Genomic DNA, 27,078 nt, shown 5'->3' with positions numbered 1-27,078 from the left:
AGGTCTTGAAGATTCTTCACAAAGACGTCATTAGCGCTGACCAGTTGCAGACCCAAATCGCTGAGCGCTGCCCAAATGAGCGCTGCCCCAAATCCCCAGAGGATTTGGGGCAGCGCTCATTTTTCCGTCACCGCGATAATATCACCGAGGTGGCGTGGCACTATAAGTAGGGGCTCCTGACATCGGAGTCTGGCGCCAACTGAGGGTCGCTCTCTAGCCTACGCCGCTGGTGCGTCTCGTAACGGGTACAGCTGGCTGCTCTACGCTGTATACCGGGGCGTCACACGGAGGCTAAGCAGACCCACGCAGTCGACCGAGCTTACATGGAGAGGTTTGCTTCTTTCGTGAAGAGTACGAGGTCTAGAGGTTACAGGAATGGAGCAGGGGGATTATTTACATGGGAGAGGCAAACTTATTTACAGAACAAGGGATACTCGTACTGGCCATAGCATGGAGCACAGTTAATCGTTCTCGTAGCGTGAGCTATAGGTGCCGTTGCCAGATGGGGGGATTGGCACCCGGAGGTTCCGCGTCCCATAGCTTACACGTACTCATCAACCCAACATCATTCGGTACATTGACCCGGCACACCCCCTCTGTCCGGATTGACTGGGCGGGGGGCTTTGTTTATACCAGAATAAATATTTCCGTGATGCAGACACCTGATCGAGTACGCCCGAGGAGCCGAAAAAGTGAACTTAAATACTGGCCCTCTGTCCTCCTTAGTTCCCTAGGCCAGGCAAATATGTGATCACACGATCCTCCAATAGGAGAGTTCCTGGTCGTCGAATGCTCCTCTTTGAGAGCGAAGGTGCGTACAATTGCTCCGGTACCCTTGTTCACGGAACACAACCGGAGAAATACCCCAACCCGCCATGGTTGCTTAGTTGGGTTGCTAAGCACGAGGTCACGCATTTTTTAAGATCCTACACACTTTGTGTCAGTGACGCATTCTGGGAAGAATGAACCCAGACCCAGTGGCACATACTCAATGGGTCAGGAATCGATCAGCCAAATCTAATAAATTGAAGAAAATGAAGTAAGCCTTTAAACTGATTAAGAGGCTTCTGCGCTTTAGGAACATTTACGATCGGACATTCCGTTCGCAGGTAGCATGCCTTGATTTCTTGTTTCGTTAAGCAAAACAGAGGTACCCTCGCTGGTCCCACTTCGTGGGCTCATCGTGATTGCTTAGTAGTCATGGTACTGGGCTGCTAAGCATGCGGCCGCGCGATCGAATCCAGGCCACGGCGGCCGCATTTCGATGGGGGCGAAACGCAAAAGCACCCGTGTACTTAGATTTAGGTGCACGTTAAAGAAACCCAAGTGGTCTAAATTTCCGGAGTCCCCCACTACGGCGTGCCTCATAATCAGAAAGTGGTTTTGGCACGTAAGACCCCGTAATTTAATTTAAATTTGAGAAATACCCCAGGGCACACACAGCTCACTGCACCAGAGAAAGAAGGGGATGCTCGTAAACAAGGGTGTAACGCTTGACTCCATTGGCGCATCTTGGTTCTTTGGATGTCCCATCAATTAGCTGGTTCTTCTGTCGATCGGCTTCGGTGGTCAGCAGCGACCGTAACGAGGCGACGTCGAATGCACTATCACTAGAGTTTCTTGGTCTCAGCGTCAAGATCGGCGAACAAGTGACATCAATCAGCCCAGTAGATGTCAGACGTCTCACCTTGGTGTCGCCGCTGGTCTGTTAGGCAAGACGTATTGTTGTGAGCTTCACAGAACTGATTTGTCTCGGGAAAGCAGGACAGCTTCGAGGGTCACTGGCCCTACTGGGCGAACGTAATAGCACCCATTTTAAAGAGTACTGATATAAAACTATTGAATTTTGTCTTTTCTTTTGTAATATGTAGCCCAATGACCTGATAATCACAGCATAGAACCGCGTTTGATTCACCGTTCGGCACGTAATTAAATTGTTATGCCCACCTAATGTTAGCCCTGCTTTTATAAGCGGCCATAGCAAAAACGTGCAATTGTTGTTTCCTTTACTAGCTCCAGGCATGCCAGCCAAACCAGGTGATGTAACAAGCAGTCCAAGTTTCGATTTCAGAGGCCAACAAGAGGGGAGCACCTCATGAGATGCATCGCAAGCACAGCTGGTCACGTGATCGCACAAAACTGTGACGCGCCCGCTGGCGATGGATTCGTGTTCCTAGTTGTTTTGCTTTACGTACGCCACACGCGCCGAGCAGTGTCCTCGTCGTCGTCCACATTTCGTCGTCCAGCGGCACCGATTTTCTGCAAACGGGAATGGCTCCATAATAGATGTGGCTGGTCGCTTTCAGGCGCAGGCATCTTCAAACCAACCGCCTCCCGCACGTGGCCACCCAGACGGAACGGCAGTCTTGCTTTCCGCAGCTGCCGATAGGTGGCGAGACAAGTCTACGCTAGACAAGAAACAATTTATGATAACTCAAAGGGAAGCTCATTACTTTTCGAAGCAAGATCGGTATGCCCTAGAATGCGCACCTAAAGCGCAATATAAGAACGAAGAAGAAGCATGTGTTTGCTGCGGTAAAGCTAGGGAAACTATGGAGAATGTTTTATTAGAATGTGAAGACGTCTACCCAGCGGTCGATTTAGGTACCACTGGTCTCCTTGAAACCCTTGGGTTCAGCGAGAGCAGTGGTAAAGTAAACACATCCGCATAGGGCTTAGTAAGAGGTGATTGGAGGATTGGTGGAAGAAAAGTAGGGAAACGACAAAAAAAAAAAAAAACGGTGACGTACAAAAGCACAGTTCACCATAGGGGGTCAGAAAATTTGGCTGTGGAAGTTCGTAGTGTTTTTTTTTATTATTGTTTAACGTAGGTAGGACAATTGACAGTATAATAGCAAGAGCTTGCTGACGCAACCCAACGCCCCGTTCCGAAGGGGACGCTCATAACATCCATTCATCCATCCAGACACCCGTCTACGCTAGCGCTACTTTGGCAGCAGTTCGCTTCCCCATTGATTCCCCATTGACGAAGGCAACTTCGTATTTTTTTTAAGCGAACCTTTCTTTACCTGCCATACCATGGTTTCGCCTGGGTCGGTCGTTCGGTCGATCAGTGATCGGGTGCTCGCATTCTGGTCGAGTAAGTTCTGCCTCACTCTTAACAAAAAAGAAATCTCAGTGCCCTTCCAATCTGCAAAAAAGGATGACCAGCGAAGCTGTGAATGTGAGCCCATTACTGGCGAACTGCACCTCTGCCACGGGTCGGCCCGTCGTGACACCATCTTCGGGATTATTTTTCTACGTACGGACACGATAGTGAGCAAAAGAGCCCTAACAGCATCTCTCTAAAAACAAGAAAAAGTGCTTCCGTGGGATTTTAAGCACGGCCCGTTAGCCTCATGCTCTAACCATCGGGCCACAGTAGCACGTGTACACCACATATTGTGCCAAACGAGCTCTCCGAGACGATCGCGGCGTGTTGAATATGCTGATGACGTCAATACTATGGCAAGCACCTTCAAGAAGTTGTCGGCCAAGAAGCGGCCGGTACATATCCAAAGCAAGAAAGAAGAAATTAAGAAATACAAGTTAATATAAGAGTGGTCACATTGCGTAGTACGGGTTCTCTAGAGCACATGCGCGTGCGGCAGTTTCCTTTACGCGAAAGACGCAGAAATGAAGCGGGCAAATTTATTGCATTTCAATAAAGGCTTGACGAACGCTTCTCTTCACATATAAATTGAAAAATCCGCACATTTTTGTTTACAAACTAGACCAGCAACTCCATACTCGGATGTGACGTTGCATCCACGACCTTTCACGTAGCAGTGCAATGCGCCGCTCCTTGCTTCCCTTCCCTCTCCCGTATTCTTCTTGCGTCCCGCACCACGATTCTGCGGGAAGGCGTCCTTCGCGACGGTGCCTCCGAAGCCCGCCTACTGGGTCAGCCAGGCACTCATCCAATGGGCATGGCGGTCCATTGCCGATGACGTCGTAGGAACCCCGGACTTGGGGCCCCTTCCCAATTTCCCCTTCCCCCTCAGTACCGATGTTTTCATCATCACATCATCATCATCATCATAATCATCATCATGGAGAACTTTTCTTGGCTATGAAGCGAAAGCTGCAAGCGAAAGCTACGGTGGCGGAGCTTGTCTATTCATGCGCGATGCAGTCCATGTGAGCTCGGTACCCGTTTCCCTTACTCTGACCTCGCACAACGTATTTAGTGAAGGCAGAGACAGTTAACTCCGCGTGAATCAATCAATGTTTATGCGCATCCCATATGTACCGAGTTCTGAACAGCGAGCAACGGCTGCCAGTGTCAGAGCCCCGAAGCGGCCATATGACCTTGGCGTCGGTTGAGACTTGGACGTGCAGCCGACGCTGGTGTCGATAGAGGCGGCGCAGCAGTCAGCTCGCACAATTCTTCGTACATGCTGACGGTGGGTTCTGTGTACATGCAGACGGTGTACATGCAGACAGAGATGGGCTAGCTCGGATTTCGCGCACACGTGGCAAACACTTGCTTTGTCTGCTTCGACGGTATTTTATTGATGGAGTTGGTCAACAGCCTCTCAGGGAAGTTGACTGGCAACACAGCGTGCGACGAGCATCTACTAGAAGACGCGAGTGCCATTTTGCCTTTAACGAATGCGTAAATTATGGGACAGTCTCGGTGGTGCGCAAATTTGAAAAGACGAGCTAAAAGTACAATGAAGTAGTAGTAGCTGAGTCATGAATGTTGTGTACCGTTTAAACTTAGGTGCTGTAATGAAAAAAGAAAACTTGTTTTCTATTCCCCATGTGAAAGACCTGGACAATACTGCAAGACTATTTTCAGAAGAGGCGAAAGAGGCGCGCTTTCGTTCAGTAACCTTAGCTTCATAGCCGAGAAAACGTTTCCGCTGGTATTGTAGGGTCGCCGTCTAATCTACGTACGCATTCACGCCCTTTCTTCGCCTCATCATCATCTCGTTTTCCCTTTTCCCCAGTGCAGGCCCACTGCTCTGTCTTCGCTGCCAATGAAATCACTCTCTCTCTCTCTTTCTTCCCTTACCGACTAGTTAAGTAACAGTGTAATGCGTCATATTGAACCATCCCGACCATAAAATGACCATAAAATCTTTTTTGAAAAGTTTCAGTAAAAGATAGAAGAATTACTTGTTCTAAACGCACGACCCTGACGCGGACAGCGTTCCTCCACGAGCGACAGCTGAGAAAGACTGGCTGCCCAAACTGTGCAGTCCAGGGTGTCGATGTAAAACGAAACTGTGTAGAAAAGCGGAGCTGAAAACCGCCTTCGTTGCTTAGTGACTATGGAGTAGGGCTGCTAAGCACGAGGGCGCGGGATTGAATCCCAGCCACGACGGCCTCATTCGGATGTGGGTGAAATGCAAGAGCGCCCGTGTACTCAGATTCAGGTGCACGTTAAAGATCCCTAGATGGTCCAAATTTCTGGGGTCCTACACTACGACGTGCCTCATAATCAGATCGTGGTTCTTGCGCATAAAACCTATAATTAAATTAATTGGAACTAAGATATTTTCCCGCTATCCTATAAGAATTCGAACCGGAACTTATTGTAGGAACCATTCCAAACTGGTCTGACAAAGAAGTCACTGTAAAGGGCACCGAGACGCACTCGTAGGTAACGTCAGAGGGGAAACATTGGACAAAGGCTCAAAGCCTCCCGTAGTCTGGAAATGATACCCACGCTACAGGTAAGACTCAAATAACATCAGATAACCTCACCTCACTTGCGACAATCATGATCATCATCATCATCATCATCATCATCATCATCGTCGTCGTCGTCGTCGTCGTCAACCTATTTTAAGCCCACTACACGACATTCGTTTTGTTGTTCATTTCACGGCTATGAAAGCTGCCCTTTCTGATGAAAAATGTGGGCAGTCTCTACAGAATATGGGTGGGCAACTCCTGTCGCTCTTTGCCAAACCCTAATATACAAGTCCCTCATTGGTCCCTGTCTCCACGGGTGATAATCACGCAGGTGTAAAGCCGCTTACAGGTGAAACTAAGTGGAATTAAACAAGTTTTCAACGCACTGGGCACTGTGACCTTCGAAAACAAATCAAGTACGTATTCATGCCGTGGCGTGCAGTGTGTTCAATTTGTGCCGTAATGCTAAAGGCAACGGAAATACAAGGTTTGTCCCAACTGTTGTCGCATGTCCTTTTAAGCAAATAATTTCGCCAACAATAACCTACATTAATGTGGCCACCATCAAAATTCTCCACATTAAACTGAATGCATTGGTCTCACTTCTTCGTGCATTGCTGAAAGCAGCCTTGGAAGTCCTGTTTTCTTAAGCGCTTCAACGGTAGCGTTTTTAAATTTTGAATAGTCATCAGAATCTCCAAAACGCCGGCCCCGAAGAACCAGTTAATATTTGTTGAAGAAAAATGCACAGGGGCAGTATCCGTCGAGTAGGGAGGCTGCTTCAGCACAGTGATGTAATTATATGCCAAACACTCATTCGCTCTCAACGCAGAGGGCGCCGGGTCATTATCATGCTGCATCATGATGCAGGGTCCAGTGCGCCTCTTTGAAAATCTTGGTAGCACACTGCGCACACAACCTCTCCCACGACTCGGACGCTTCAGAACCTCCGCGTCAGCTGTTTTGACAGTTTGACCCTGAGGTGCGAATTCGCGGTGAATAACTCCATGGTTGTCCAGGAACTCGATCAGCAAGAATTTGATATTTGCTTCGTTTTGCAGCGCTTTCTTTTTTCTGGACCTGCCTCATCTTTTAAAGCGAAACATTCTTTGCCTCAGCCGAGACAATTCCCAGCATGTTGGGTCCTGTCTCGTCTCGTTTCCGGCCTTTGTAATTGAAAATAGATGCGCAGTCGACAATGCGATCAGACCTCTGTTTTGGAACCTCTGTCTTCGAGCCCGATGTTTTAGCGATTCACGTATACTGCACTCGTGCCGAAGCCAACAAACTCCTTGAGATGTTTGACGCCTGCGTCACGTGCCAGTTTCCCTCATTGTTCTCTCGTGGCCGCTCGCATTAAATATGTAGCCATGTTCAAGCAGATCGAATGGCTTTTCTTTGTCTAGTGAAACTAAGAGACCACGTGTTGACCTGGTCAGCTTGTACATCATTATCGTGTGTGCGGCGGATTGTCCGCAACTTGTTGATAAAGCCAAGGTGCATTTACCAGCAAGTTACCGACAATCGGTCTATGACTCACGTACAGCAAATAGCTGATCAACTACGTGTGAGAAATCTTCCCGGAGACATGTAGCGTATGTCGACGATATTTATTTATTTATTTATTTACACATACTGCAGCCCCTGCTGGGGCTATAGCAGGAGTGGATAATACAATACATGAAAGAAATACAATAGGCAACAAAGAAAGTTTAGGCGCAGTGTTGAGGGAGTACAGACAAGAATTCATTTAATGGGAGAGAACAGTTGGTTCCTGGTAGCGAATTCCAGGCTTCAATTGTTTTAGGGAAAAAGCTATACTTAAAAGTATTAGTGCGTGCAAAAAATGGTGTAATGTTAAGCGCGTGATGTCTCCTACTAGAAGAGATTTTTGCAAAGGTGATATATTCATTACTGGAGAGGCGACAAGATGAGTGAATAATGCCATGAAAAAATTTTAAGGAATGAACGTGTCGCTGTTCGGCGAGAGATGTCAGGTTGAGTGAAGACATGACTGACGATGGCGAGAACTGGTGGTCATAACGTCGGTAGACAAATCTGATCGCTTTCCTTTGTATGGCCTCAACTCTGTCTATTTCGTACTGCTTGTAGGGATTCCAAACGATACTACCATACTCAAGTATAGGGCGAACAATAGTTTTATATAACAGTAATTTAGTGTCGCGCGGAGAATTAGACAGAGTACGACGTAAATAACCGAGTTTTTGTAGAGCTTTAGTCGTAATGGAATCAATGTGCTTTGACCAGGACAGGTTAGTGGTGAGCGTGAGACCAAGATATTTATATTCAGAAACCCGTTGAATTAAATTATCATTAAATCCGTAGCTGAAAAGGAACGGGTTAGCTTTATTAGAGAAGGACATAACGACAGTCTTACGGAAGTTAATATTCATTTGCCATGTTTCACACCATTTAGCAAATCTGAGGAATGATTCACTAAGGCGAACATGCTCAGAGGGAGATGAAATGATGTCATACAATACGCAGTCATCTGCATACATTCGAATTTTAGATGATATCTCGTGTGGCAAATCATTAATAAATAGTAAGAAAAGTAGAGGTCCTAGGACCGAGCCTTGAGGGACGCCCGATGACACATCCACCACCGAAGAATTAATGGAGTTAAAGCTTACGAATTGAGTGCGGTGGGACAAAAAACTTTCTATCCAGTTCACTAATTGAGGGTTGTTAAGAATGGCATTTAGTTTGGACAGTAGTTTTGAGTGAAGTACTGTATCGAAAGCTTTGGAAAAATCTATGAATATAGCGTCAATTTGAAATCCCTTATCCAGGTTAGAAGCTATGTCATGCGTGAACTCGACAAGTTGTGTTATGGTGCTAAAACCGCGTATGAAACGTGTGAGTGATGATTAAGTCGCCACGGCTATCGCTTGTCCGGAAATATTGACAGAAATATCAACCTGCTCGTATGCTTGCTCTCCTGCCTGGTCGTCGACACAGGCGGAGCTCTTGGCCATTCGATATGCAATATCCATCCTCTGTCCGCTCCTTTTGCTGACTAGTAGGAACATTGACACCTTCACCGATTCCTCAGCTGCCATCCGTTGTCTGTAGCATCTTCTGATTTCCGACCTTTCCGCACCATAGATTCAGGACACATAATTCTTTATGCCATAATTGTCATGCTTTATGCAAATAATTTTTTATGCCAAAAGGCACGCTGTAGAAATAAAAAAGTGTACGCCATCATGTCACGCTCTGCCAGGGACCGAACATGCCTGATGGCGTCCTATTAAGGAAGGCGTCAGAGTTCCCAAGCATCGAGTGACAACAGCTGTGAAGGCCTTGTAGTCAAAGTTGAGAAGCGTGATTGGCCTCCATTCCTCCGGACGAACTAATGATGGATCGTGGTTAGGTATCAACACAAGACGACCAGTTACAGTACGCGTACAACGGATACGTCGCAATGCACATCCCACACAAGCCTTGGTGGATGAAGCAAGTCATAACAAAACTTCTCGTTCCCTTCAATCGGTCTACACCTCTCCGGAGACAAGGTTCCTCACAGAAAAAGAAAACCTTCGGTGCGTCACGCAAGCTCTTCTCCCACCGTGTGGCACCGACCTCCCTGGTGGCCTAGTGCGCTGGAAAGAGGTCTTGCTACGCAGGCTACACCTCCATGTCACCCTTACCCCTGCGGTAACCTGGTCGTGGTCGGCACAGTACCGTGCCTCCGCCAGTTGTCCTGCCCCTTCTGTCCCGCTCCTGTCTGCGAGGTGGACAGTAGGTACTTCCTCTGGACTTGCCCCTCGCTACACGCCCTCCGCCAGAAACAACTGCTTATATAGATGTGGACCACCCCCAGGTCGGCCACCAGATGTAGACAGCTGGATCTTGGGGCTCAACCACCGGACACTGCTAGACTTCCTCCCGTAATCCAACGTGTGGAACATGAAGTAGCCCACTAAGCATTTCTACGTTATCATGTTCCATTTGCAAAGTGGTATGGGCCATCTCTTCAAAATGCGATACAAAGTTCCAATAATCATGCGCGGGAGGCGACATAACAGGAAGTGCTCTTGGGGCCACAGAACCGAATGTATACGGCTGCCTAAAAAGCGGGTTTCTTGCGAAGTGGAGAACTTCAGGGTGTGCACACGGATTACGTCTGCATCGCCAAGCAGCTGCTGACAAAAACGACGCTGCGATGAGGCGTTGCAAACGCCTCCGTAGTTCACGCTGCCACGACCACATCAAAGCAGTCAGCCGACTGACCCGAAGGGCAATATGGAGCTTCGTGGCAGTATCCGCCACTTCTGACATACTTCGTCTGAGTGCACGTCCTTCAATTGAACAATCTAGACGCCACTGCACCTTGATCGCGTCCCTTGACTCTGGGTCAGATCTAGAAAGAGAGGCGCGCAGGACTCTTGACAAACTCTTGACGAGCGCGCGTCATGTAGAAGACGGATGTCGAGACGTCAGGGTTTTATTGATGAGCATGGAGGGAAGCAAACTTCAAGCATAGCTCGTCTGTGATAGGACATATAAACAGGAGATGAAAGTAAAGTTATCCAATCACATTGTGAGACGCACTGAGCTAAATTGCTTGGCACATAGGTACGTTCTAACATGCTTCTCGACGCGCCGAGTCACCACGTTCAGACAAATGAGGAACCATTAAAAAGTCGATATATATCCAGCAATGAAAAGTGCTAGACGAGGCGACGCAGCTCCCGTGCGTTCCAATGAGGGCGACCCCAGCCCGGGCCTTGCGCATCTGCTCGCATGTCTAAAACACTATTAAAATCCAAACAAGCACCACGTGACGACCGTCCAGGAAGTACACGTCCAAGCAACGAACAAAATCAATGGATTTAGTGGTCTGCGCGGGTCTATAGCTGCACCAAATACGTAACCTAACTGAAGATAGCAGACAATGGAATGCCAATATCCACCCTGTGTTATCATAAAAACTTGATCTCCCAAGAAAGCGCTATTGAAAATAATGATACGGGCTCCATTAGAGCGTGATGTCGTGAAAGAGAAAAATCAGTCTAGGTTGAAAGTGCGTTTGGAAGAAAGAACATGTCCAATGGTGTAAAAAACCAATTTCTCCAACGTTGGACATGTTCTTTCTTGCAAACATAGAATATCACAATTTTTAGCGCGGACCATGCTGATAATTTCGGCCTGTTTTATAGGACTTGGAAGCCTCTGTGCATTTACTGAAATAACATTGAGGTTGTCAAAGATATTCAATTAAAAGTGTCACCAACCTGACCTGGTCGTGTTGTCCAAGTCGGCGCCCAGGGAACAAGTCCAGGGAATATGCAGCACACATGTCACTTCTTCGACCTTCTAGAAGAAGGCCGAGGTTTCTTTGGTCGCTGCAACTCGGCGTGGAAATCCAGGGCTCCATCCGAGTCAAAGGGTGGAGCAAGGGAATGCTTTACGTCTTGTGGGACCACCATTTCTACGTCGAGTCCATCCAGGCTTGGCGTGAGTCCAACGCTGCTATCAACTCCGAGGCTGAAGGTGTTTTCTGGTGATAATGATGATGTCGGTAGCGGTTGGTCTACGGGATTGATTTCATCGCCGCTGACAACTTTGGCAGCGGGGGCTCATTCATATGCAACGGCACAGTGGCTTTTGCAGAAAAGCCACAAATTGGATGGGACATTGTAAACGACGCAGTTGAGGCCTATGAAGCCACAGCAGATTTCGTGGGTGTACCTAGCGTAGAAATAGCAGGGTCTGGTGTTTTAACCGTTTTTAATACCTTGGTGCGATCAGGTGGACCGATCGTAGCAGCCGAAGTGGAGGTGCTATCGGCCACAGCATGCGTGTCCTTCGCTGTTTGGGAGGCCAGCGAAGATGACGTGTTCCGATTGGCCACGTGATCGGTACCATGGTCTTCTTTTTCGGTCAAGGAGGCCGGCGAACATGGCGTGATGCGATTGCCCGAGCTGCGTACTTTTTGTTTGTCATAATTGCTCACTCTGGTAGATGGGTGTCAAGGCAATTTCATTGGTTACGGCGTCAGGCGCAGTCGCGACCGTAGCTTACACCGGCGATAAGGGGGGAAAGGCTCCAACAGCAGCGTCCGAGTATGAACGCTGCACAGGGCACGCTACCATAGGGTGACCATTCCTGCAATGGTGACAAGGACGGTCACATCCGTCACTTTCGTAGCCATGGATACCACAACAACCACAGAACGCTGTGGTGCACTGGGCATGGTAGTAGTGACTGCAGCCACACCAACGACACACGCATTGCAAGCCACAGTAGTCAAACGACACACGATGACCAGAGGCTCGCAGGTAATTGGCGACGGGGTTGTGGTGCTCATTCCCACACGAACGAAGCGGGTGCCCTTGACTACGCCACGTCGTCCGCTCATAAGACCAGTGTTGACAGACAGAATGGTCGTATGGTAATAGTGCATGGACGAGGACTTCGTTCGAAACGAAGGACGGCATGAAGAGGCAGGTTACATTGGGGACCTGCGGACCGATAGGACCAACAGGACAACGTTCGCCACCGATGACTACGCAGCCAGCATCGACGATTATTATCATGTAAGCCATGCTATTGACGGTGACTTGGAAGTTGAGGCCTCTCATGCGCTCAACGCAGTAGACCTCGGGGAGGCCAACTGTTGGGGCCGGCGCGTTGACGATGGTCTCCGGACCAATCCCTATAGGGACAACAACATCGAAGTCTTGGGCTTTCGAGGGTGTCCACGACGTTGTAGGTGCCATTGTGTGAGAGGTAGACTTCCCTGACGCGAAACAGGCAAGGACGTCCGCAGAAACTTCTTTGTCTTCTGCGGAAATCGTTACTCGAGCGTTCAAATAGCAAATGCATCCACGGTGCAGCATCTCATGCCTGTAGGTTATCTCAAGCAACCACCGTCCTCAAGCTACTCATGTAAGTGATATTTTCAATGCAGCTTTAGGATACGTCACAGCCTTGCCAATTAAATAAAACATGTGAGAGTATGTTGTGGCATTAGTGTATCCTTTATCTAAACATACCAAACACTTCACAATTTATTGTATAAATGTAAATTTGTAGACAAAATCTTGGCCTTTCATATTTATACAGACTTCAAATTGCTTAGGACGTGCGTCTGTTTCACCTCGCTGCCTTTCCTCTCTTCTATTTCTCTCTCTGTCTCTCTTAAATTGATTGTTCATTTGATTCTTTGATTTCCTACGGTTTCTATGCCTGTTAACGTACCTTTAGCGGAAATTGCACTCCTTAGGGTGCTGCACTCACCTTTGGGGGGCTATCTATCTATCTATCTATCTATCTATCTATCTATCTATCTATCTATCTATCTATCTATCTATCTATCTATCTATCTATCTATCTATCTATCTATCTATCTATCTATCTATCTATCTATCTATCTATCTATCTATCTATCTATATATATATATATATATATATATATATATATATATATATATTGATTACATTTTTCGCGCCACCTTGGTTCACTGGGAAGTCCGTGTTAAAATGTTTAGAGGATTGGATTATTGTGTGCTGACAAAAATTGGAGGACGCTTAAGCTTCGCCTTCAAGAGTGGAACGCGACAGCGTTCCCATCGACCCGCCAAGCGGTGTAAGACAATGCGCTACGGCGCAGGGATCACTTACGAGGCGGCCCGCATCGGACTTTGCGCCCACCGATCACACGGAGAGCGTCGAGCAACGCAGCGTTCGGCGCGGCAATGAAACGTGCGCCTGAGCAAACGGAACGAACCAAAGAACTCGGTGTCTCGGAGGGGGAAACGATCTACGCCAGCCAAACGTCGTGATCGGCACGGGCAGAGAGATAGATAGATGGTAATCTAAAGAAAGGAACGGTGCTTGATTCTGCAACCCGCGTGGGAGCACGGCGAAGCGTCGTCAGAGGAGAGGGAGTCGGGGGAGAGGGAACCGGACCGCGCACAGCCCCAATGCGCGTATGGCGCGCCACCTGTCGGGGCAGCGCCGTACATTGAGAGGAGGGGGTCTTCTGTGTTTGCCGCAAGGTGGCTCTGCGTGTGCGCTAAGCGCAGAAGAAATGTAGCGGAAACGTACTTCGCTATCGTGTAAATGCGACTTCTGGAAGTTACAGGCTCATAATTACCGATATACACCGCAGTATAACTTTCTACGGCACGTTTTTAAGGCAACACCGCGTTCACTAGACGCGCGTTTGTACCGCTTTCAAGCATCGAACTCGTGGCTGAGTTTTTTTTTTAAAACTCGTGGCTGAGTGGTAGCGTCTCCGTCTCACACTCCGGAGACCCTGGTTCGATTCCCACCCAGCCCATCTTGGAAGTTGCTTTTTATTTATGAAGTGCCTGCCGTGATTTATTGCTCACGGTCAACGCCGCGGACGCCGACGCCGACACCGACACCGACGCCGACGACACCGGCTTTTCTGCGACACGAGCTCCTCAACGCTATCGCGTTAATTGGTATGTTGAGTATGTGGCACAAGGTATGTGCCGCTACTTATTTAAGGTCACTGACGCCAACTTGGGTCACAAGGTAGTGCCCCTGCATATGCGCTGCTCTTCATTGAACCTCTTTGTCGTCAACTTGCGTCAGTGTGTGCCCCTTAATATGTGCCGCTCTTCAATGACAAAAAAATACGGCGGATCCCATCTCGCGACGACTGTCGACAGTCGTCGCAGGCGTGTAGCATTGAATCAATATAGCGGCACCACGTATTGCCACCGTCAAAGCGAGTTACGCAGGAATCGTGTACTGCTGCGGGATTCCTCTTTCGCACTTCCATAAGAACACTCGGCACCATTTAGCGCTGTCGCCTGGAAGCCTGCACGTGGCCTCCGATATCAATGGCGGGCCGGTGCGTGCGAACACTGAGCATCGCGTCAAGCGGCAACCAGGCTCCTCTCACGCAGTTCTTTCTGAACACGCTGCGCCACCTAGTGTCACCACCGTGAAGTCCGCGCGTGGCCTCCGAGACGGCAAGCGTGGCACGCCGATGCCTTCGATCGCTGAGAATTGTTCCCTCACTTGCCGCACACTCAGTGGCACATGCTCAGTCACCCAAGCTGGCGACAGGTTCATTGAAGAACGGCACATGCTCAGTGCATCCACGGCGCAGCTACTGGCATGTACCCAGTGCCCAAACTGGAATCATATTGGTGAATTCTTTTAAAACCAGCAAAGATCGAGTGGCACGTGCCCAGAGCTCAAAGTCGGCCTCAAAGAGTTTCTGCGGACAGTGGTTGGTACCTACCCAGTCCCGCACCTGCGGTGACCCATGTCGCCGTAAAAGAGGTTCGTTTATTAGCAGCTCGTATTTACATAGTGTCACATACTGAGTGACCCAAGTTGTTCCAATGATTGGTTTCAAACCCTGTTCCGTAAGCACAGCAGCCCGATGCGCTACTCAATCAATCATGGACTACAAGGTGACCCAGGGGTGTGGGAAAGCGGTTAGATACAAACATACATAGATACAGATACATAGAAATATAAACATTGTTGGCCCACGGAAAGTGCTTGAAGGGCCCTGACAACGAGCAACAAATAATTTAAGATTCCTCTGCAGCTTGGGCGGAATCGAACCCTCTTAACAGATATTCAGACAAACGTCACCGAATGTGTATCCACGCGCGGACTTCGCAGCGACGCCGCTGAATGACCCAGCGTGGCCCAGAGGGAAGCGCGAGAGAGGAGCCCGGCTGCACACACTCCTCATGCATGACGCAACTCTGTGGTGGCACTACAGTGTGTCGGTATACTACGCTTGATAGGCAATCGCAATAACTTCGACATTCACTATGGAATGGGTTTACCTCTGCCTTTGCTCGAGTCTCCGATCTGCTAATGCAATTAGCATTGTTTGGGAACTTCACGCACTTTTAGGCGACTACCTGTCGGGCTCCCACCGTTTCCCCCCAACGTGGGCCAGTGTGTATCATATTGTCACGTGGTGGGGACATTGAAGAACACAGTAGCAATACTGTGAAAGTCAAAACATTTATTGGGCGAACCTGTGCCCACAAAACAGGCTACACTTATAGCACAACGATAGCGGCGAACACGTTCGGCAATCGTCGAAAATCTGATCAGCGGGTCAAGCGCGTCGGCTTTTATACATCAAATTCGAATGTTCCAGAGTAATCGATTGGACCCGCGTGCCTTCCACATAGTTCTACATTATTCACGTCGCGCACGCATGCGATCAGATTACACAAGGTTCGGTCACAGACAGTGTATGGAAGCATCAATAACATTCCAGAAGCTTCCGATACATGCAGGCGCGTCCTGCGCTGTGCGATAACATTTGTTAGGCGGTGAAACGTGTCGCCCGATAAAGACAAACAAGTGCATGCTACATGGCATTAGTGGTACAGCTGCTGTGTTGATGGAGCAGGGTTCAAGACAAATAGTCGGACCAACTTTGGTCCGACTAATATATATATATATATATATATATTGGGAATGTGCCGCTCTTCAATGAACACACTTCGGCGCCAACTTGGGTGGCTGAGTATGTGCTTTTGGGCAGGTGACTCTCTTCATTGACAAAAAAAATTGTCTAGAATTGCTCCGGTGCTGACCTGAATCGAACCCGGGACACATACATCGAGACAGTTTTGTCTGAACGTAATATATTCATGCAGGCGCCACGTGCCAATTTCGCGTCGCCGCTAGATGGCGCAGCGTGACCAATGAACACATCTCCATACGCGCTTCATACAGGACGAGCTTGAGTGCTGGCAAATGTGGCGTGTCGCTACATTGCTTCAATGCTAATCGCGTTAACGTCAACATTCATGATGCGATTACCTCAGAGGTTTTCCTCTGAGTCGCTGAATGAACTTTTGAGACGTAGCTCGTACATCGGTCGGCGTCACGTGTGAGTCGGGATGAACTATATTTCGCTCAAATAAATTTGCGAGTTAGGCTGCAAAACCTTCTTTTCTAAGAAATTCATTTCTGTTTCGTTGAAAACCGCTATGAGTTTCTGTGAACCGGTTCAAACCACTACGACCCATTATTGTTGTTATTATCATTATTATTATTCTCCAGAACGGAACATGAAGCGAACCAGAAACCATGCAGAAGCCCGAACCCGGACCCAAATCGAACTCGCAAAATTCGCAAAATTGCGCTGTCTGAATTTCGCGCTGAAACTGAACCGCTGGTACGTGAGTATGACGTCACTTAATTTATAAAGTTCTTTTTCAGGAATTTCGGCGTCGGCTGAGTAATGGTTACCGAAGCTTGCCATGTTCAATGTTTTGGTTCGTTTAGAGCACCGTGCATTTCATTTTACCGATAAGGAATTACCTTGGCACCAATTGACGCTGTCAAGATCAATGACGTCACGGCGTTCTGGCTCGCGTAGATGAAGACAGCGTTACCCCCCGTCTTTCCGCTTTGCCCCTTTTCTGGCTTACCAAGCGCCTTCGCGTGGTAAGAGGGACGTTTCTATTATTGTAGAAAGGGGTAATTGATCAACACAGGTAATAATTTTCATCTTTAGTGTCACTCTAAATGGCCATTGACAGCATAATTTTTACTTTTGACTTGTATGGTTTGATGAGTTGATCATTGTCTATGGAATCATATGCAATAACGTTACTGCGCATGCACGAGAAAGGTATTATACAAATACACTATCTTACGCCACAGACTATTAGAACGAAGTATGGTTCCCATCCAACAGCTTCGCCTTTACCAGCGCCAAACATTGTGCACCACTTTACTCTGCAAGGTTTCGGCGGTGATAAGGGCTATTCGGAATTGCAACAAGGTCTCAGTGGCGAGATGTGGGTTGTGACACGCGGAAAATTTTCGGAGTAATTCACGGAAAGCCCTGCTGCTCACGGTTCATCCCTAATGAGGGGGGATCCCGTACTTGAGGGACAAGTGACTGTAGACTCAAGTAAAACGAAACTTTCTCCGCCTCTTTTTATAACTATACGGCTGCTGCTGGCCTTCTTTTCTACGGAACTACTCAGTGAGACAACAAATGGTGCGTCGATGAGCTCACTGCAGCGCAAATTCCCCGCAGAACCGGCCTTGCATCAATTGGTATGTTTGTAAGCGAAAGCTTACGCATTACGACCAGAGACGCGGCAAATTTCGGTGATGAACGCATCTCTTTAGCCACCATGGAGGACCTTGCAGATGAAGCGGTACTTTTATCCATCATTAAAGAATGTCCAGTCACACGACACGACGTGCTTGACCTTGTAGAAACACATATGAGAGAGGCGCTGCGAATTTCGTGGATAAGTGCTTGTTAATGTTGATTCCTTTTCAACGTGGGTAAAACGCGTCCCCTAACCTCCTAAAGGGCCCCTCACCAGGCCCCATAGCAAATTTTAGCTATACGCTGGAAGTTGTTACGTGTTCTCTGGGAAGCGTTCTGCCGCAGTAATGTTTCAAATTGGCTCATTATAGCCGAGATATAAATATTTCAGTGCCACCAACCCATGATATCAGCATGCGAGCTCCACTACCAAGCGATACGCTCTCTCCACTCGCCCCGTCTAGCATGCGGAATTCCTTCCCTGCGTTCTCTCATGCCGGACCTCGATGATCGCGTGACACATACGTCACGGGCCCCGCCCTCATTTCTTTTTCGGCGCTACGCACTTCCGCCGGCGGCGTAGCGCGCAAGCTGTTATAGTTTTTCGCAGCGCACGATATTGGGTGTTGTGCACAAGACACGCGACTAACGGTAAATTTTAGTGCTGCACGAATACTGAGGCAGAACAAGTGGATCGCAAAGCACGATCACGCGCTGGAACGCGGTAGAAAATGGCATAGTTTCGGTACCTGCGCACGTGACCGCACGACCATGGGAACAAGCAGACAACGCGGAAGTACATCTCACTTGCTTCGGTGCGAAGTAAAACAAAAAAGCACGCAGACACTCATGTTGTGTGTTTTATTATTTCCTCAATTCAAGCAAAAGATCGCACAGATAACAGATGTTGTCTTGAATAATTCTTGAAGTCACGTGTTACCACGAGCGACGTCACACTGTGGACTCGAGTACGTAGGCGCAGGGACGCGAGTACGTCATCCTGCGGCTTGGAGCGCGGCGGCCGAGAGGAGAAGGGAAAACGACGTTCGGTTTGAAATTTCAGACCTTTCCGCGGCGCGTAGTGATGTAATACTTTGCAGACACGATCGTTATCGCTCAATGCATTCTCTGAGCTTGTCAGGTCAAAATGGCCAGACCTGGTGAAGGGCCCTTTAAGAAGTGCCCGCTCACCTTTTATGGGGAGCCTACATGGAAGCACGGTTTTAAAACAAGACGAGTACGTATAGGCTCCCTGACATTACAGCGAAGCTGTATATGGCTAGCCGATTCGTCCGTCCGTCTGTCATCTGCACGCCGAAAACCCCTCCGGCGCAACTGCATGCGCGAAAAAATAAAAATAAAGAGAGGTGCGCGATTTGCTGTGACTGTAGTGATGTCGTTTTCTCCGTCGCAGCCGAGCGCGCACACAGCAGTTTCTCTCCAGCCCCAAAATGGCTAGTCCAGGGCCCATGATGTAGCTGAAAGGCTTGGCCTGTCAGTGCCAACGTGGGAGGGGCCCACCTTGGCTTAAGAAGTCGAGGCTCCGCACCTGATTACAATAAAAGTTTTCGCACACACACACACACGTGTCATACGTACTCCTGAGGAGCAGGCAGCTTTTGATCAGCAACGGCGCCAGCAGAACTGGGAATGAGTGCGTCTACGCCGTGCCGATGCTGCAACTCGGGCACAAGAACAGGTTCGTGCAGCCGACCGCAGGCACCAACTGCATGCGTACTGAGGATCCGCAGCCTACCAGGCTGTCGTTTAATGAACCGTCTGGATTAACCCAGTGATAAACACCGGGGCAGCACGTTTCGCTTTTTCTGGTTAGCCATCTAAGCGGAGAGCTTGGGCATTGATATTCTTTATAATTATTATGTGATGCGTTTAACCTGCCAGGCGTCTCAAGGGCTAGCTTTCACGAAGGAAATTCTTAGAGGTGCTTTCTTTTCGTTTTTAGCAGGCGTGGTTAGAGCATCAGGCTCTCTTTATTGGATTACCCGGGTTTGAAACCATTCACACGAAATTTTTTTTATTTCTGTGTAAATGTATGTGTATATATGCATATATACCGTGTATCTCAGCTAATGTTAGCCAAGGTGTTCAAAGAAAGAAAGCATAAACACAGTGCAAGATACATTTATAACACCCACGGTCTTCGATCATCAACGTTTTGATAACCGAATTCTGTAGGTCTTAAAATCGTATTCTGCGCAGTCTTTCTTCACTCATTTTCTTTCTGTATAGATTGACTAACGTTAGCTGAAACACGCCATATATAGGGTGCTTCAACTATCATGCACCAAGATTTACATATATGCAAATACCTAGACAGAACGAAGGTAACGTTGTTTGCCATCACTTGGAGATACTCACGATAGTTAAAGCGAAAGTTTACTGGCCGCGAACTTGCGATTTCGCCAAGGTGGTGCTCCGAGGAGGCACATGACGTCACAACGTGCACCTCGCCACGGATATTTCCTTCTCTCTCGCTCCCTTTTCACTACTGCGTATGCGCCACTAGTAGCACCAAGCCACAGGTGTTCCGCCGTTGCTCAGCGCCGCACCTTTCCGCCGCCGCCGTTTCGTATGGCATCACACCGCGTTCATCGTTGTTGCACTCGCCTTCGCTCGCTTGGCCAGCTGCGTCGCATGCGTGATAACATGTCGGAGGATTGAAAAGGAGAGCTCGCGTGCGCCGCAGCCACAGTTGAGGTGGCAGTATGGACGGCAACAATTCTGATAAGCAAGAGGAGGCCTGGAATCGACATCGGAACGAGATGAAGAGGAAACGAATCGCCCAAGAAACAGACGAACAGCGCGCCGAACGACTTACTAAACGCCGTAACATAGCTAGACAACCCGACTAACCTGGACTTGCAATCAAGATTAACCAAGGCTAACCATGCTATGCCTTAGCTTTCGCTACGTATATCCTGGCATAGCCGAGCTAAGCCACTGCCAATCTTTCTTTCATTCCACCTAATTACGCAATAACTGATCTTAAGTAATCACCTTCTCAAATATTATGTTTAGATTAAAAGTGTCGATGAGAAAATTGCGAAGCAACATGAAAAGCACCCGATACCGCTTTATGTTTCTCAATACCTGCTACAATAAAGTGTTTTTTGCGAGCGTGGAAGAAGCCCACGGATTGACGCAACATTGCCGCGCGACTGGCCGCTCGAGGCACTCAGACATTGAGGGACTTTACGGCCACAGGGCTCGTCGCGGCATCCCGCGGTAGCCGCGGTAGACTGCGTTACGCAGCACGCCGCTGCCATCTCGGAGGTCAAGCGCAACAGACGCTGCTACGGGCTGTGCAAAGTTTAAACGATATTTCTGTCTTTTTGAGCTCGCACGCACATGCTTTTTTCTTTAACTTTTTACTCAACATTAGCAATGACGTCTTCTTGAGAACGCTCTCGCGATCACGAAATCAGCCAATAGCATTGGTACACCAGCTACTTTTGATGACGCTGCATGACGGCATTGCGGAAGCGAGAGCAAGCGATTTCTCGCTGTTTTTTTTTTTTTTGACAAGAGATGGTAAATCTCCTGCTGCATACAGTGCAGTAATACTTAGCTCACATGTTCAGAGCAGCTTACTCGACAGAACGACGACGTTTTTCTTACTATTGCAATGGGGTGTATTGAACAGTTCAGATGGTAGCTACTGTTCATAATCGAGAAGGCAGGTGACGCCGAGCAGGAACAGCTGGTTGCCCGAACGGCTCACGCTCATGCTAAGCACTGGCGATCTGGTCGGCCCACAGGTTGCACTGCAGGCATGGAACAGACAATCTGGCTGGCCTTGTCCTTGTGCTCTTCTTCTCCATTACACTATGTTAAAGAAAGTGTTTCAGGGCTCCTTTAGAACGTTGCGGTAGGAGAAAGACTCACAAGATGTCGCTACTAACACTGTTGCTGTAGTGGGAAAAAAAAGGCAGGGAAGAAATTTATATGACCTGCTCCCTTACAGGCATAGGTAGCGGTACAATGTAGATAGAGAATTTTGAGGAAAAGGAAGAAGATTGTGTAGATTATTACGAAAAGTCTAAAATGAAAAGCCCCCATTGCATATCAGACTAACTCAAGCACGCATGGGTGACCATTTGTCACCGCCTCGTTTCAAATGTGATGCCAATAGATAATAATAATAATCAGATGCAGCTGAAGTAAAACGGTATACCGTTAAATTCTATTACCTGTACGGACAAGCTAAAGCTCTCAAGTATCACTGATTGGATGCTGCAGACATAAGCATCAGGAGCACCGCTTGTACTGCCATCCTGTGGTGCTGAGCTCTACTAGAGCACACAAAACTATTAGAGCAACGATAGGTCATGCGCTGCTTTGTAGCAGGCGAAAAGCCTCGGACGCAACATATTCATCAGTCCAGAATGGCTCAGCGTCGTCGTTAAACGAAATGGCACATGATGTTGCAGCCAGCGCGCGCTGCTACTACTTATGTGTTCCGTAGAGAGCAGAGAGAAAGAGATGAAAAGGAAAGGGAGGGAGGTTAACCAGATACTAGTCTCCGGTTTGCTACCCTGCACTGGGGTTGGGAGATAGGGATTAGAAAGAGGACAGAGAGGAAAGGGTTACAAAAATGCACACTCAGATACAACACATGAAGGGCGTTCCACTTAGAAACGTTCACAAAGGCCGGTAGAACGCGAGAAACGCCGAAGCAATTGCACGGCCTTCTTCGGTGACGTTAGGTCCTCTCGATGTTGTAGAATTCCTTCTTCGGAGAGTGGTCGATCGTCCAGCTAATTGAGTTCCTGGCGAAGGGATTCCCTCTGCAGACTACTGTGGGCAGTCGCACAAAATATGGCCGATGGATTCTTCATGGCCGCAGTGGTCACAGGTTGCGGCATCGGCATCCCTATGCGGAACTGATACTGTAATAATACGGACAAGTAACAACACCTCAGTATTCTAGAAGGTAACTTGCTATCGATTTGCGTGTCTCTATTTTTAAAGACTTCAGTGAAAATTGCTTGTTGTCTGTGAATACATACATACACATATATATATATATATATATATATATGTGTGTATGTGTGTAATATAAAAGGGCGGGTGATGGCACATTGTGACATTGAGTTGAACTAGAACATGCATCATCATCAGCCTATTTTCATCAGTAATCAGAGCACGCATAAATATCACAATTATGTCTACGACATCCAACATTATATTCAAAGCGGACAAAACTGATATATTATACGGCGCTATCAAATATATCATTATTATCAGAGTAGGACTTTTTCAAAACACTTGTAAACATTGTTAGGACTTCCCATAAGCTGTAAATTCATATATGAAATATGTCCGCTTTAGCTGTTCTATAAGATGCGATTTACAGAACAGCGCCATCTACTTTTAGAGCAGAGTTACCCAGGTAAACCTTGAGCTTCTATTTCTTTGGTATATACCAAAATTACGGCAATATTTCGGAGAAATTTAAAGCCTTAATAAGAAATATCGGCTTTCTACCATCATTAGAATTTAACTTTTTCTCTAAAGTGCAACGTAGTTCATTGAAATCGGTCAAGCGATTGTCTGGGAATTATGAGAATTATGGCAGTAAAGATGAATTTACTACAGACAGCTCTCCACGAAGCACAATATTTTTATCAGAGCTCTTGTAAAAGTCATGGGAAAGAATGAAAGTTTTTTTACGCTGTACATTTCCTGGCGTTAAATAATCTAACAGATGAAGCTTACAGAAATGTATGTTCTTTTTTTTTTAGTGCAGAGTGTTAAGAGTGTTGAGAGTTGAGAAGTGAGAAGAAGTTTTCAGAATTGAATAACTTTGGGTAGCTAGACCGGCCCCGGACCCCGTCAAGCTGCTCCAAGGCAGATTTTTGTCCAGGGGCCTTTTTCTCTTGCAAAAATAAATGAATCTTGAATCTTAAACCATTCGAGCCGCAATATCAAAGTTGCGCTACCAACATTTCGTACGAATTAACTTTCTTATACGTAACAAATCTCACTGAAAACAATTCAGCAATTATTTAATGGGAACAGCTCTCCTATCGACGTGTTTGGATTGAAAAGTCGGAGTCGGCCCGAACCTAAGCAGTCCTCTTACGACGTGAACGAGATGCTGCTTTACGCAACTGGTTGCAAAAGCTTCGAATTTAATTCCTTCCTTTACCTAACGGAAGCGAAATTTGTTCAGCATTTCTAGTGTGCGTGTGGATACATGCACAATTATTATCAAAAACTATTAATGTGTGCGGTCTCGAACATAATTAGATCTTTGCCTTTCCTTCAACGCTACATAATGAATAAAACGACTTCACCAGCTACTATGAGACGTACTTCGTGTATGTCTCACTAATTAAACAATTATCTGCTCGATGAAGCAAACGTTAGGCAGTTGTTTTCTATGATTATAACTGGTATTGCATATTTTGGTTATTGTTTTTAGTGTTTAAATGGTAAGAGCTAGAGGCAATCTAGCTCTGTTTATTTGAACATGTTGCCGCTTAACAGACGTAATGACAATTTTTCTACTTGAATATTGATTTATCTTTCGGACATGTATATTTATGAAAGAGAAACGAACTTGCTAATGTTTGCGTGCACCACAAACACTTCTTTCTGAATAAAATGCACGTTGATGTAAATTGTGCAGTCATGCCTAAACCTTAGTGCTCTTCGCGTCATGTATTGTTCCGTGTTCGCAAATCAAGACAGCTCACACAAGTCGACGATGAATGAGTTTAATAAATAACTACGTACACTTTGTAAAATAGTCTTCTACGTGAAAACATCATCGGGCATTTAGGTTCATTATATTTGAAATGAACTTTGGGCGACTTGGATGGAATCGCTTACCCGAGGAAGACTTTGTCAAGAACATTGAATGGCGTATATTTCGTGAAACACCTTCTTCGAATACTCGACAGAATCTGTCATTGCACGCCACAGCTGGTCGTACCTTGAAATGTGGTTTCGCATGTGGCGTCATCAATGTCAACGCCATGCAACCTGGCTGGGCATAAGTCACTTTACACTCTCAACGCAGGATGATGCGAATAGGGCAATTATAACTTTTTAAATATAGCTAGTTACTACACGGAGCAGATCTGGACAGTGATGTCATCGAGCAAATAGCAGGATTTCGCAGTGCCGGATTAGAGAACTTTGGAACGGTTGGAATACAGATGACTATCATTGAGCTTTAGTTTGTAATTTGTAGGTGGAGACGCTACATCTATTCATTTGTAATGGTTGTAGTCGCTGCATTTAAGCAAATCCAGAACCTGAAAACGATGACCTAGCGTACACGTATATGTCCCATTGTAACCGCTGTGCCATGGACATAGGCAGTGCCAGAACTGTTGCTAGTGACTGAAATTTCCTGAAGTGGGGTTCTTCAAGATGTGCCATGCTCTCTATTGTCATCAAACATTCTTTTTTTCGGCGACAAAAAAGCAGAGAAACTTTCTTCACGGAGATTAATCAGCTCATTGATTACGCCTTACGTCCATTTATATGCACTGCTCAAGAATATAAGCATCACGAGATGTCAAGAGCTTACGAGTGTAATTACGCTGGTAACACGTAGGCACGCCTGAGTAAAATCTCTTCAGAAAACTGGGTACGCTACTGAATTATTGCCATATATACCTTGCGCTTTGTGCATAGTCACTAACTTTGCTAAGACAAGTGAGTAGCCTTCGATGCTCAATTTCTCAAAGTACGCGTGTTTTCCTACATAAGTGAGGTCCAGCTGTTCCTCTCATCGTTATATAACATCAAGGAAACCAAACAAAGTAAGGTTTCACGCTATCACCGAAAGGTTACTATAATTGTTCTATTACCCCGCCCGGCGTATGCAAATTTTGGCATCGCGCTCTCTGTACTGCTGACAAGCGCGGTATTGTGCATGCTACATATCGAAATGCTCTTTCTTTAGCTTGAATAGTTTTATTTTGCTATAAAGGTAGTTAAAGGCACTTTTGACTATCACAGGTTGTAGATTGCTTCACAGCATACTCTCTTACCTCGAGCTGTGAGGGAAAGAGCGTCAATTCATTAAAAGAGAACAGGAAGTAACATGAACAGATAAATGAAAAAAAATGCATACAATATGTTGTTCTCATTAGGTGGAACAAGCCATCTGATCAAAGAAAAGGCATGTCATGGAAACACTGGGTCCGCTAATCTTTCTGCCAGTCCTCGATGCAGCATTTGCGTCGTCCACCTTGGTGACATTTGCAATACAGTGGTGGTCCTAACAGCTTAGAGCAATCAATACAGCAGTATCGATACAACAAACAACAAAGGTGCTCACGGAATGACCCTTTGTAATAGTTTAAAAGTGACGCATTACAAACTCATTGGAGCAATGGCACTAGAAATAAATAATGAAATAAATTATGCTTTTATGGGAAATGAGGAGAAATAAAAGCAATAAATTTTGATTCGTGCTAGCTTAAAACGGCATTTTTCGACGCTTCTGGGCCTTGCCGGAAGAGCGTCGTGCATTACAAGAAAATGTTATAATGATGTATGTATATTTACACACACGCACACTAGCTGTTTTAATTTGGATATATAGAACCATTTCGTAAGTATTTAGTTTTGAGATTGCACAATGTGGTCGCTTCTTTGTGAGCCCCCTATGCGTCACGTCCCACAAGCGCCACTACACGCTACCCCAACGTTATAACAGTCTGTGCGTGACGTCAGCTGAACCTTAAATGCGGTTACGTAGAGTGTGAAGAAGTGTGCGGACATTGAGCCATACGGGAAAACACCAGAAAAGGCAACAGTTCCTTGCAGTTGAAGCGAAATGTGGTCACCCTACCACCATAGAATGAGCACATTGCGAAGAAGCACCTTTCCCTCCCTCCCTCCCCCCTTCCCTCTTCCTGGGCGTTTTTTCCTGCGACGATAGTGCTGCTGCCAAGCTAATGACCAGGCAGGTAAGCTTCCGGACCGGCCGAGATGTGCAGCGGCGCCGCTGTAATGTCATTAGCCCTTGTGAAGTAGAATAGCCGCCTAAGAATCCCATTGGACATCAGAAGACGATTATCTGCCGAATCCAGTCGGCAAAATGCGTGATCCTCGTGTACACGCCGGGCTGGTTTGGCAAGGCGCAGCCGATGCCCCACGAGATGATACCAATGAGTGACCACTGCCCCGTTGTCGGATCTTTCAACACCAGTGGCCCACCAGAGTCGCCCTAAAAGAGATGAAAAAGCAATGTTGCCAAAACATCAAAAAAGGCCTAAAAGAAGAATCAGCAGGTGCTCACAGCCCCTGCACATTTGAAGCACTGTGTCTCTAATTTAACAAAATGATCAAACAAATGTCGCGCTGAACTTACCGCACGTATC

General features: G+C 47.1%; 1 protein-coding gene across 1 annotated transcript in view; it reads right to left on the bottom strand.

The window, feature by feature from the left end:
* Positions 1 to 24,437: 24,437 nt before the first annotated feature.
* The window catches only part of LOC135907148 (serine proteinase stubble-like), a 40,112-nt gene continuing 37,471 nt past the window's right edge, over positions 24,438 to 27,078 (bottom strand). Inside the window, exon 7 of the mRNA XM_065438800.2 lies at positions 24,438 to 26,924. Within this exon, the coding sequence (XP_065294872.1) occupies positions 26,760 to 26,924 (165 nt within the window). The 3' untranslated portion in view covers positions 24,438 to 26,759. The remainder of the gene's footprint in view (positions 26,925 to 27,078) is intronic.

The sequence above is a fragment of the Dermacentor albipictus genome, chromosome 4 (genome assembly GCF_038994185.2).
Source record: "Dermacentor albipictus isolate Rhodes 1998 colony chromosome 4, USDA_Dalb.pri_finalv2, whole genome shotgun sequence".
NCBI classification, from domain to species: Eukaryota; Metazoa; Arthropoda; class Arachnida; order Ixodida; family Ixodidae; genus Dermacentor; species Dermacentor albipictus.
This window is presented reverse-complemented; position numbering and strand designations above follow the sequence as displayed.